This window comes from Pseudopodoces humilis, chromosome 4 (genome assembly GCF_049639895.1).
Source record: "Pseudopodoces humilis isolate 2021_Gansu_Grassland_sample_001 chromosome 4, ASM4963989v1, whole genome shotgun sequence".
NCBI lineage: Eukaryota > Metazoa > Chordata > Aves > Passeriformes > Paridae > Pseudopodoces > Pseudopodoces humilis.
The window spans coordinates 25,287,997-25,301,884 of NC_142203.1; the positions used below are offsets into that span (position 1 = coordinate 25,287,997).

The window sequence follows — 13,888 nt, forward strand, 5'->3', positions numbered from 1 at the left end:
AGGTAAGAAAAAAAACTTGTGTAACCCTATGCATTCACTCTGAATATACAAGCAGTAAACAATTCAGTATAATCTGATCATTTGTTCAAAACTAGCACATTCTCAGACCCAAAAGATGGATTAAATTTGAAATTATTGTCATTCTATACAGTGCCGTTCTCTCTTCTAAGTGTTATTTATACAAGCATACGCTATAGAAGCTGAAATCTTTTTGTATAACTATTATAACACCATTAAAGTGTATCTATTGCCATATTAAATTTTAGTCTTTCTCAGCTTCAATAGCCATCATCAGCTGCTGGGGAACTGTTTCAACCAAAGAATAGCTGGAGTTCAGACCCACCCTAAAATTAGATGTTCAGAAATTAGGTGTGAAGCTTAAAAGCTTTTAAGATGAATGAAACAGCTTGCAGAAGTCATCTGTGAAAACAGGTGGTTAGAGACAAGCTTTTCCAGCTGTCAAAACAGACTCAAGAGGAAATGCAGGAAGGCCAGCACTCAGCAGGAAACGGGACAGTGGCAAAAGGAATTCAAGGGAGAAAGACTTCCACTGAAAGTACAGAATAAAATTACAACATTATTTAACAGCAGGCAGGAAAGTAATGAAAGGACCGAAGAAAGAGGATTTAAGTATTATACCATGTGGCTGCAAATGTACTGAGCACAAAATACACTCAAGAACATTTAAGTTTCTATAAATAGCTTTCAAGTGATTCCAGCAGTGTTTGTTTAGGCCATGTATACAGGATTCCAACAACTCTTTCATGAACACAGTCTCTTACTAAATTTTACATGATCCTTATAAATGGTAGAGAAGACAAGAGACAGAAAGCCAAGTTAGATGGCAAAGTAAGTTCAGAGTGCATTTGAGTTAGTGTACCTGAAAGCAAGGATCAACACTACTTCCCAATGTCAACATGTTTTGCGGCAAAGGTATCATCTCTAAAATCTGAGTGTAGGCTAGTTACAATAGATATGGAACTATGCTGTTAATTTGTAAACTTTTTTGCACACTGAAGTTATTAAAAAAATTAAGGATAACTCAAAACCACAGTTTAGCACATGTGAATTAATTTCAGTCAAATATAAAATCCAAAAGAGATGGTGTAGCTGTAAAAATACTAGAAAGGCATGTCCCTTTACTGCTTGTGAGGATTAACTAGAAATATAATCTAATAAAACTGCCTTAAGCACTTAAAGCTGTCACATTACAGCATCACTGAAGAAAGGAAAAAAGTACTCCAAACAGATTGTATTCAAAATTTATTTTTAAATAAAGGAAAAAACAAGACAATTATTTTAAATAAACATGGTGTATTTTTCTACACAGCTGTAGATCAACATAACTTTACATTAGCTGTTTATAACTTTTAAAGTTCTGTTGCAGCATTGTTTACAACATTTGACACTGTTGGTTTCCATTTCATCATCAACCAAACAATACCCAAATGAAACCATTTGCTTAAGTGAAGCTTTATTTTTCACAGCCAAAGATGGCTGTACTAATACCAAAGCACCTGTTAAACAATTATCCCCACCTAGTTTTTTAAAATGGAAGTCTGTTCAGCCTTTTTTTATTTTTTTGGTTCTGTTCCATTGCCTGCATAGAAATCAGCCTAGAAATAAAGCTAAGTAGCAAGCTAAGCTTCACTTTAGCAGCCAAATGAACGGCATCAAACTTCATGAAACAAATGAAGATACAAACATTGTCAGCAAAATTCAACTGTGTCAAAAACAATATTAAAAAAAAAGAATATTTTTGTGGGTCACAACTAGACTAGGTTTCAGTGTAAAACCTTCCTCAGGAAAAGTGCTTCTTCCTGATTCACATGAAAAGAATGAAGCATTCATCACAAGCCTTTGCTCATACAGAAATGCCCACTAAAAAGTTCCATGTTACCGTAAGGCAAAAGAGATATTAAGGTGGATGAAGGATCTTGGCCCAGAGTATGTTTTACAACAAATACCTACACATTACACTTGTGTAGCATATGATTGTAAGGGATTGGCTCAGTAAGGTAAAAAGTCCATTTTTATAAATACATGTCATTATTGCTAATATGCTACACATCATCATCCAACTTTTAAAGCTGCTTTGTTGACATAACCTTGTATATAGCAGTTCACATTCATGGTGACAATGTTATTCCATATGAAGAAAAGTAAAGCAGCATAAATACAATTATAAAAACAAAAGGCTTATGCAACAGTCTTCTCTAGCTTTGCTGTGGTTTTTTTTAAACTAAAAAGTGTTCAAAGAAAACAAGTCCAGTTCACCACAAATCAGGAAATTTCACAATGAGGTTGAAAACCAAGTTACAGGGAACAGAGAGAAAAAACATGGCATGCATTATAATCTAGTCTTTTTAGTCATGCCACTGGAATACAGAAGTCCAATTTAAAGGCTAGACTAACAGGCAAACAGCCAAGAGTAAACTTAGTTTGATATCTAAATTAAGACTACAGTTTTAATCAGTAACAGCAAACGCACCTGGCCCTTTAATATATTCACAATATCTACTGCAATTGAATATTTAATTGTAACTAGTATAGTATGTATGTTCACTTTACAAAGATATTAAATACCTGCATCATGAAATTACATTCTTAAGACGTTGTGTAAGAAAATAGCTCAGGTGTGAAATGTTTCTGAAATGTAGTTCTGCTCCCTTCTACTCCCTACTACATCCCACACACACCCCCAACACCCCCCACCCCCAACCATGAAAGCATTCACTCACAGGGAAAAACAGACACCCCTTAAAAAAGGATGGAAGTACTGAGGGGATCACCTTGGCTAGTAACAGCACAGTGCTTAATGAGGTTCAAGACAGAACCAGATCAGACTTGGCCAAAAGATGCCCATAATACATGCCTGACCAGTAAATCCTTCCAACTCATTCTTATCAAACTCAGTCCACTTTTGGTTACTGCAATGATTAAAATATTCCCTATATACATATAAACACAAGACTACAGGTTTACTTTAGTTTGTTTTTGCAAAGCAGTTTAGTCTTTCTATTCATATTGTTCTGCAGCAACTACAAGAGGTAGGCATAAAACATTTCAGAGCTTCTTTCCCAAGGTCCCATTACTAGCTCAGTTTAGTGGGATAAAACAAAAATTAGCTGTACCTATGTGATTTTACTAGGTACAGCCTTGTGCAATCCAACTGGAAAATAGCTAGCTAACCCTAGATTCGCTAACCTAGCACACCAAGGAATAAGAAGCTGTTCATATCCTGGAGGATATTTTTTTAAAAAAAGTCTACTGCAGAGCATTTAAATAGAAAGCAGATGTCAGGACCAATTCTCCCTATTTTTATCTGTACACAGGAGGAAGGAACCATTTGGCCAAGACTACAGATGTACTTTCACAGATGCAAGTGCCATGCAAAAATAAATTGAAGAACAGGTACCAAACATACAAGTAATAAAACTACTGAAGGTAGATTTTCTTGGAAGTATATAAACAACTTATAATACTTTTCTTTCCCCCTTCTCTTTTTGACATTCACAGTTACAAACGTGTGGCTATACATCAATAATTTCTTCTGCAGTGCCTCCACAACGCAATCTGTAGCGCCCTGTCCTCCAGCTAATAGTGGGGTCCCACAAAGCAGATAGAAAAATATAAATTGTCATGGATTCTCTGATGAACCAAGCTACTGCATAATCAAATTTTGAAAAACACAGAGCACCACCCTAGAAATAATAAAAAAAAAGGTATTTAGTCATATTGACAATTCTAGAGAAATTTTAAAGTAACTTAAAACCTTTTTAAAATGTTTTACAAAGCTTTTGATGCAGATTTACATATCAATAGCATACTTCATAAAAATCCAATCTCATTTGTAGCACCTTTCTATATTAATATGAGGCCTTGGAAGTAGGTTACAGCTGTTCTCCTTGCCATTAACAAAATGAAGTGAAAAATGTATGCATGAGTACACATACATCTCAACACATATAAGACAAGGTGACAACTAGAATAAACCCTCCCCCACAAAATAAAAATCACACAAAGCTTCTGGTCTTGTATTGTCAAAAGATCTTAAAATTTCTGCATATGCCCATGTAGAGCAGATTTGAAACATGAATATTAATTAAGGAGACAGATGAACTTTCAAAGCCTAGTCAGAGGCAAGTGCAGAGTTTTTTAGAATACAAAATTACAACCAAAACCACTTCCTCCTTTTCATGGTACGATAACTGAAGCTGGAAGACTGAGAAGTAATAGGATTGGACTTATTATTTCCTGCATGCCAAGATAATTATTTTATGGTTGAAATTCAACTTAGCTTTTTGCTTAAGTCAATGGCAATAGTAATTTTAGTAACCTCCTGGAAAATAAATTGACATACCTGAACACCTTTTAGTTGAATGTAGTCAAATATAAACCATGCCAAGCAGTGACACATGAAAAATACCATTATATCCCATCTAAAAACATGATGAGCTGCCCATCCAATAACTAGACTGGCAACAAAGCACTCTGAGATTGGCTCACAAATTATTGTGGCAGGCAACATATTAATTCGTAGTTTGGCCCACCTAGAAAAGACAAACAAATCAGTTTTGACTTTGCATTATTCATTACCTCCTCCTCCCCCAGCTCACCAAGTAAGCCATCATCGTATTTTCTAAAATGCTAATCTCATTTAATTAACATCTCCAAATAAAATCCTATAAAAAAACTCCCTTTCAAAGATGCTATGGATAGTATTTAAAAGCTACTAAGGGCAGGGGTGTTTTAATTTTTATTTTTTTTTAATACCTGTAACAGTCATTCTTCTGTGGAAAGTCAGTGTCCCTCTCCCAGAGCTAACAAAGAAGCACAAATCAAGCTGTGCACTGAACTTTAGCACATTGGGCATTAGATCAATTTAGCTCGGAAAATGTATTCCCTCTCATTATCAGGTCATCCCCATCAGAAGAAAGGGGCAGGGATGAGTGGGAGAGAAAGTAAAGATCAAAATCTTACCTGATCATTCTGGACTGAAACTGAGAAATAGAATATGAACCAGAGTTTTGCATTGCAACTTGTGTAGCCATGGCAAATTTCCAGCCCCTGAAAAAGGAATTTATTATTATAAAAATGTGCAAATAAGAGATGCAAAAATCAACTAGATAATAAGTGCACAAGAGTTTTATTAGGCTTCAAAATTTCCTTGGCATAAATGCCCTATTATTACAATGGGTGTAGACAAAAAAAAAAAAGTATTTTATCAAGACTCTTCTTCGGAAAAAACTTAATATTTAAGCTCTGAAACTTTTCTCTAAAGGAATTGACAATGATATGGCTCTATTTCTAAAATATTTACAGGACAAAGCACATGTCATTAACATGTTTGCTCTATATATATATATATATATATGAATATATATATATATATATATATATATATATGAAGCTGACATGAACACCTATACTTACAGTATGTGCCATGTGTTTAAAAAAAAGCAAACAAAAAGAAAGATTTAAACTACACCTGAAGCAATAAGCTTACTTCAGAGTCATCTTACCGGTCAGCTATAGCTTTGGCCATAAAGTAATCTTCAGCAATGTACTGTGCAAAAGCTATCAGTCCTCCAGCTTGGTCCAAGACATCCTTCCTCATCAAGCATGACATTCCTGTTACACACTTAAAGCCAGTTAAGTTGGCTGAAATATATGACCTTGGATGTGAAGTTCCAAAATAGACCTGTCAAAAGAACAAAAGGCATTTAAAACTCTGTATGTAAGTACTACACTGACAACTTTTTCCTCTGACAACATATGGAGGGTGAAAAACACTACATGTGGCCAATCATGATGGTTTATTTGGAAAGACCTTTAGTTAGCAAATGCAAAAGCTGGCTTTAAATCCAAATATTGAACTACTGCATTTCATTTTGTATCTCATTTACAATTTACTGAGGTTTTTCTCAGGGAATAGATGTATTAAAAATATATAAAGTAACAGACTAGTCACTAAGATTAATATATTACATGGTGATAACTGACAGACATGTTCTCTCCTTCCTCTTTTGAAAATTGTCTGCCTTCCTGCATACATTAGAAACTTACTATATGATTATATGGAAGCATGGGAAATTAGTTCACTTAGTACACTTGCAAACAAAAATAGTGAAGAAAAAACTCAGATTGCAAGCAAACCTTTTTATAAAATTCAGTAATTTAAGACTAGGAATGACCTACAAAACAACAGAATGAGTGCTAGTGCCTCACACTATTACTTAGGGTAGACTCCCTTCACACTGGTACAATCACTCATTCAAGAAAAGGCATGCTCATCTTGCAGGATACTGGATCAGCAAAAAGCTCTTTCAGGAATACAGAAGCAGGAGTTGCAATTCTTGCTTTAACAAACAGCAGTAGAAGGAAATTTTCTTGCTATGGGTCTTCCAATTTTCTCTTGTAAGAGAAAATTCAGACTTTGTATCATAAAAAAAAGCATGGAAGCATCCCTCACTAGAGCAATGATGGAGTAGTGAATTTCACCACAATTCCATCTTTCACATTTCTGTGTTTCATCCCTATCAGTTAGCCTTGGGGCCAAAATGCTTTATACATGCCAACTCCAAACAAAAATTGATTAAATTACATGCCTTGAGACACAAGGAACAAAAAAGCAAACTCAACCTCTTTATTCTACCGAAAAGAACTTACTGAGATAGAGGGGAGAACAGGACTGAATGAGTAATATGAAAATAGTGCATAGGAATCAACTTTCCACTTTCTCTTTCACTGCAATTGTTATGAGACATGAAATAACACTACAGAACAAGAGTCAGGGTAAAGCAGATATACATCCTGTAACAAACAGAGCTATGCAACTTCCTGGTAAAGAAAATTTTAAGTGTTAAAAATTCATATGGACTCAAAAAAGAATGGAAAAATTAATTTAAGAAATCTGTTCTTACTAAAATACTATTATATTAAGGATTAGTAAATATACAAGTCTGCTTCCTGTTCAGGTAGTCTCTCAGCTGAAAATTACAGAACACTGAGGTGTCAGACACTACAGGAAAACAGGATATAAGCCTTGCTTTTGTTCTACTTTCCTCAAAGGCTCTGCTTGTAAATCTTGTTGGAAATAAGATACCGCATGAGCTGGACTTAGCTTTGACTTGTCATAGCCATTTTTATGTGCCTTTTCAGATCTCAAAATAGAATTAATTAGTTCTTTCTGACTAAGCCCTAGAAAGAATTCATCAGTTCAATTCTGCCATTTTTTAGTAATTTTAAATACAAAATCTAAAATGTGTATCCTATGATCTTTATTGCTCAGACTTACATTGAATCAATAAACAGAGCACCACAGAGAAATTCTGGAGCATTTAAAAGCTGTCCTAGTTACCCTGAGTTAGAAGTGTGACTGCAGCTAAAAATAAACATTTACTCACTCACAAAGTACAAGAGACAGAATACAGCTTTCACTCAGCAAGGTTTTGCAAGCAAAATCCACCCCACAACACTGCACTCACCTGTTCAAGGGTAGCAGCAAAACCCTGCCTGTCTGCAACATAGGGAAGCCCATGGACCAAGCCCACTTTTTCAGTCATTTGATTGGCCATATCTGTCAGTGTGTCTGGTGTTACTAAGTGACAAATGAAAAAAAGGACACTCGATGGAGCAATTCTGTTATTAGTAGACAACTGCAGTGAGACATTTTAAAATAATTTTATTATTTAATAATTCCATTTTATTACCAGTATCAAGAGTACATATGCTTTGATGCATACTGTAAGAATGGTTTCAGAAGAATAGTATTAGTGGTGAACAATTATTATGATCAACAACATATAAAATGAAAACAGTCTAAATAGTATTTTTCAAGGTATTTTCTCCTTTAATTAGAAGTTAATCTTTTATTCCACAGAAACATTTTTTTCAGACTTCTAACTTTATTTTCTGCTTATATTCTCAGTTAAAATGGTCTCCAAAATCTGCTTGCTTACAGTGAATAAGCACAGTTAGCACATACACACCTACCTCTGATTCCACTATCACAAATCCATATGAGATCATATTTGGCAACTTCATAGCCAGGCATTAAGTTATTAATCTTGGGGTTGATGCCAACTTTTTTGCCACCTAAAAAATACAAACATCATACAAAATTAACGTATGGAGGGTTTTTTGAATTCAGATTCAATACCCAAAATATTTAAATATATAAGCTGAAGAAGAGTAAAAGTTTACCCACCAATTCTGAAAGTCCACTTTTATACAAAATATTTATATTTTAAGTATACCTTCAATTCCATATTTTGCAATTGGAAAAAAAAGGAAAAAATATTCAAATGCTTCCTTAAAATAGCAGGGTAGCAAGATTAATGTAATTAAAGGAGCAGTAGAACTATAAAGATTATTACTACATTCTTGTAAAGAAAACATTATTCATCTCTTGTTTTTTAAGACTATGATCATGAAGACTATATTTTACAGTAATTTTGGCAGAAAAATAAAAAAGGAGCAGAATAAAGTGAGACACACTCCTTTACATCCAGCTGACAGACATGGTTAAGTTTGATTTATATCAGAGAAAAAAAAAACAACTACATTTTACTACCTTGTTCTAATACCCCTTTCCTCCACTAATTCAAATAATAAGGTAGAGAAAGAGCCATACAGCCTAAGCAGATGAAAAAAGGATTGTAGCACAACCTCAAGCTCAAATACAGCTACAACTCTGAGTCACTTCTTGCACATTTAGTTCACTGCAAAGCCAGGATTTAAACCGCTATTTTAAAATTAGGAGGAAAAATTGCAGGACTTCACCAAAATCAAAATCCTCCTAAAGTTTTCTTGGACTGATGTCACAGACTGTGACTACAAATTTACTTTTTACTGCAAACTGGTGATTAAGCTACAGAAGTAACATGGGCTGAACAAGACAACTATTTATTTCTTTAAGTCCATATACATATGGAGTCTTCAACTCCATACAGAGTATCCTATATGGAGCTGAAGACCTATCATTTTACAAGTCAGAGTCCCACCTTCAAGTTGCACTGCTTACCTATAAACAGTCTAGCATCAACATTTGGGTATTTGCCAAGGAGCTTTTTGCACACATCAATAGCTGGATCATCATGATCTTGTACACAGAGTAGTACTTCATACTAGTAAAAACAAAAATGTATACACTCACATATATATTTACATACATACAGCTAATATCCATATTGTCTACAAAATAATAGCCTACTAAGCTAAAAAAATAAAGAGTGCTGTTATAGAATTAAAAACAAAGGGGTTGTTTTACAGCTAAATGAGTCTAGTTTTTTAATGCACAGCCAAGTACTTGTGGAAAAAGAACTAAGGCTGTATCTCAATGAACTCTTTTACTGATGAACACTACTTCTGCTGTTATTGAAGGGTTTCTATTAGTCATGAAATAAGATGTTCTGGTGTACAAGATAAAATTTTTGTTTCCACTTCCATTTTTGTTCACATACAAATCTTAAATCCAGTATGATATTCGATTAAATTAAAGTACCTGAAATATTAAAGAATGAGGTTATGATATACTACATATAGATGTAGTTCGGAACTACATCTTCTATTCCCTTACTTTATAGATATATATGCAGAACAGAGATGGAAGACAAACCACAGAGACCACTGTCTGTACATATGTACACTTAAATGTACGCAGCAAAGATCAGGAATATGTATATGTAACATCTGTATTTTCCTATTAAGAGCGTAATGGTTGGAAAAACACTTGGTAAGGGAAAACTAGCTGCAACATGCTTACACAAGCTAGTGGTAGTGGGTGAAGAAATAAGAATCACTTAACATTGAGGCAGCTTTGATAAAGGTATTTTTGCTTATGTGGTAACAGCAAATTAGTAAAATACTACTTGATATAACTTTTCTTTTACTGTGTTAAAATTGGAGCCATTAAAGCCCCAGCACAAAAACTAAAATACAGAAAATGTAAATTTCAGCTCAAGATACCCAGAAGCCACTTTTACAGTCCAAGACTGAAAAATTCCATCACAATAAGAAACAATTTTATTGGACCACATTTGCAGTAGCTGTTGCAAATAAGAATCCCAACTAGCAATTAACTGTTCTTATTCTTCCCTATACTATTTTATCACCTCTCTAAACTTCATTTTTGCTTAAGTAGTTTAGTGAAAATAATCTGAACTTTGAAAGCTCCCTATTGGCTATATGATGAAAATTTCTAATGTTTTTGTTAGGAAGGAGTATTACATACAGCAAAAGACATTATGTTAAATATATATATATACATGTCCAATAAAAAAATTGTATTGTTATACACAAAAGCCTGAATTACTCTAATGCCATTCAGAATACTGACGAAATTTAAGATCATTTAAATGGGAGTTAAGATTTGTTCTACAAACTAACAGGCAAATATCTCTACCTCTCAGAATGCAAATTCTAAGTCAATTTGGCTAAGGAGCACACAGTGTTTGATTTCTACCATCTTACAGCATGGAAAATGGATTTTAAAAGAGCTGTCCCACTAAGCAGACAGGTCCTCTCATCACAACAGAATCTTGACAGCATGAACACCATAGAAAGAAACAACTGAAGAAATTAGTTTTTTACTGCACATTAAATTAAATTTGTAAAATAAAACTGGTTTTCCAAGTCATTATATAATTAATCTTCAATCCACAGCAGCAATGACACTACTATACCCATATTCTCCAAGAAATTCAACCAGAAGTAAATCAGATATTTCAGACTCCATGTTTGAAAAGAGAAAAATTCTAAACAAATGGTGTTTGTCTGCAGTAGCAAAGTAAAAAAAACCTAGGAAATGATAAAAGCAGAACAAATACAAAAATGCTTATCTACACAAACATTACTATTTGGTTCATTTGAATTTAACATGAATAGAAAACCTTCTGGAAAATTACAATATGCACAGTAGGTGAGAACTCTTCACTGATAAAAATATTATGTATAAATCCTGCAGTTTTGAGACTGTATAACCGGATTCCATTCAAGAGAAAAGTATTTCACACATGGAGTATCACAGAAGAGAATCATCACTGCAGGTTGAATTCAGCTTCACTGGAAAAAGATTCAGATTAATCTTTCATAAAAAAATTTCACTGCAAAGCTGAACTTTGAATACCAGGCAATACTGTTATTCTGATTTTTGCAGTCAATCTCTTGAAGAAGTTCTGTATAGTAATTTTAAAATGTTTTTTCAGACAGTTTAGGGACCTTGCTTATACTGTCTGCAGTAAACTGAAGCACGCACACATGCATTTTCACACTCCTTGGAAAAAATAAGATTATCTACTATTATCTGAAATTATTAAAGATTTGTGTGGAGTAGCAACTTTTTAAGATTATTATCCATGTATTTTCAGAACTAAGGACCAAGACTACCTCTTGTAAAGCAAGATCCAACACAATTGTTTTTTGAATTATTAAACAAGTTTTATTTGTAGTCAAATGTTCAGCAGCATAATGTTTTGATGTTCATTATAGGTCATATAATAGGTTATGATATTGCTGAAGGTTCTTTGCACTGTTTGCAATATTGGCATATGCAGCATGCCTCAAGTATCCTTTAAAATGTGCTTGGCCACACTTTATTGCACGTTGTTGAGTTGAAAGGAATCATATGTTTATGTCTGAAGCTTTCCAAAAGGCCCAAAGCTTCATTACATAAAAAATTTCCAATTTCTGACTAGTTCCAAGTGCTAGGGATTTTAATTTTAATTTTACCCTCCCTACTTAAGTGTCAGTTTAAGGCTCTCAGTTAAAATACACTAACAGAACTTGCTGTACAGCCTACACAAACCTTTGACCTTTCACAGTTGGAGCAGCAATGTCAGATGCAGTTTTGAGAAGAGTTGAGAAAAGAGGAGTTTTTATATTAAAGCTAAATTTCAAATTTTGGAATTCAGCAGACTCAAATTCAGTAAAAAATATATTTTTTTCGCATCCATAGGAGCATACTTCAAATATTAAATGATACAGCAAATATTTACAGACTTCTTTTAAGCTCTTTAGAGCAAGAAGAGCACCTGACACACTTATCAATAATATTGCTTACTGCCAATAATACAAATTCAAACAGTGCTTAACAGCAAATGTGAGCTTTTATGAACTCTGCTTCCCAACACCAGCACATGGCTTAGACTTACCCTACCTACCAACAACTGGTGAGGTACACTACCTCATAACTGAGCAACTCCTCATTAGTTGAGTCATCAGTAAGAACCACCAAAGTTTCAGGCTATCAGTTAAGTGCTCTCTATTGGAGGATCTCTTACAGAGTAGTCAACTGAGGAGAATTTCTTGCCTCTCAAGTGATCTCTTACATCAGTATGAAACACTTAAATCTATAAACACCACAATACAGGAATAATGATTAAGCAAATCTTAGCGGAGTGTAGAGTATTTTTCACCCACAAGCCTTAGACATGTTCCTCAATAGTCAGCTTTTTAAAAAGGAATACGATTTGTTAGCAACATGTAAAATATGCAATTATACATCTTCTGCAGAAGGAAGAACAACCCAAGATAATCAAGCAGCATAGCTCCACATCCAAACTTTTCACGACTTTTTGAGGCATTGGAGAAAAAAAATAAAAGACACCAAATAATATACATACTTTAGGATAATCCAGCTCAAAGAAGGTTTCTAGGTTGTTGATCAGGTTAGGATCCACACCTTTTAAGGGCTTTAGAAGTGAAACACCAGGAAGCTTGCTATATGGCTGTTTGTCTGTGGCTTTCTTATTGAGGTGGAGGCGTCTGTAATGAGAAATAGCATATAACACCACTTAAGGAACTATGCTAGAGAAAGACCCTCAAAGTACAGTCAGAACTAAGAAAGCTTGGGAGTTAAAATTGCTGCAAAAAGAATTTAATCTAGTTGTTGAAAATCTAGCTATTTTTCTACCCAATAGCTGATGTCAAAATTGATGTCAACAGCTACTGTCAAGGGCAATGTCTAAAAAAACTTCAGCATGACATGTAGTTTACATTCAGCTTTATTTAACATATTAGATACAATTTCAGATAAATGCATTTTACACTATACATTTTGAGCAATACGAATATGACCTTTTTTCAAACAGCAGCAGAGATGAGATTTTTCTGCCTTCCTTCACAGCATTAAAACTCACAGTATTATAACAAAATAGTAATAAAAAACAATTTACTGTAAACAAGGAGAAAAGCAAAAGGCTCAGGTACTTCTTCCTGCATCGAATTATGCAAAATTTAGAGCAAATTGAAAGCATAGTTGATCCCATTGATCAATTTAACAACTCCAAGAAAAGATTAAGGAATATTTAACTGTAATATAAAAATCCTGACAGCAGACTGGGTCAGAACCATAGATAAACTTTTACACGCAATTTCAAGCAGTCACTGGTATTTCAGCAATAAATCAGAATTGTTCAGGCTTTGAGAAAGACATTTAAGATCATCAAACCACACTGCTAACCCAGCAGTACCAAGTCCACAATGAAACCATGCTCCTAACTGCCATACTGAGTATATAAAATGTGTTTGCAATAACATCACAACTCACTAAAATGAATGTTTAATCCTACACTCCTGTGTAAATGAACACAAAACTAAATTCCAAAAGACTGATGGGTGTTGGAGACTGAATGTTGTAATTTATGGCTTAAACTTTATCATGAAAGCGTTTTGCCTATTACAGCAAAACTGTATTAGAAAAGCTGCAGAAAAGACCACCACAGCCTGAACAGGGGTTCTGACTGAGGGCCTGAACTGGTCACAGATGGAGATAAGATACAATAAACTCAGGTCTAGGGGGAGAAGAATATATTCACACAGGAATCAAGCTTAACACCTTCAGAGTGGAGACCACAGCTGCAGGGCTATCAGTTGCCAGGCTTCA

At 34.3% G+C, this 13,888-nt stretch overlaps 1 protein-coding gene across 1 annotated transcript in view; it reads right to left on the reverse strand.

Moving 5' to 3' along the window:
• Nucleotides 1-1,250: 1,250 nt before the first annotated feature.
• Nucleotides 1,251-13,888, reverse strand: part of UGCG (UDP-glucose ceramide glucosyltransferase) — a 33,442-nt gene continuing 20,804 nt past the window's right edge. The window contains exons 2-9 of the mRNA XM_005530765.3: nucleotides 12,627-12,768; nucleotides 9,029-9,131; nucleotides 7,999-8,100; nucleotides 7,491-7,603; nucleotides 5,526-5,704; nucleotides 4,984-5,070; nucleotides 4,364-4,553; nucleotides 1,251-3,704 (exon numbers count right to left, since the gene is read on the reverse strand). Of these exons, the coding sequence (XP_005530822.1) occupies nucleotides 3,534-3,704; nucleotides 4,364-4,553; nucleotides 4,984-5,070; nucleotides 5,526-5,704; nucleotides 7,491-7,603; nucleotides 7,999-8,100; nucleotides 9,029-9,131; nucleotides 12,627-12,768 (1,087 nt within the window). The 3' untranslated portion in view covers nucleotides 1,251-3,533. The remainder of the gene's footprint in view (nucleotides 3,705-4,363; nucleotides 4,554-4,983; nucleotides 5,071-5,525; nucleotides 5,705-7,490; nucleotides 7,604-7,998; nucleotides 8,101-9,028; nucleotides 9,132-12,626; nucleotides 12,769-13,888) is intronic.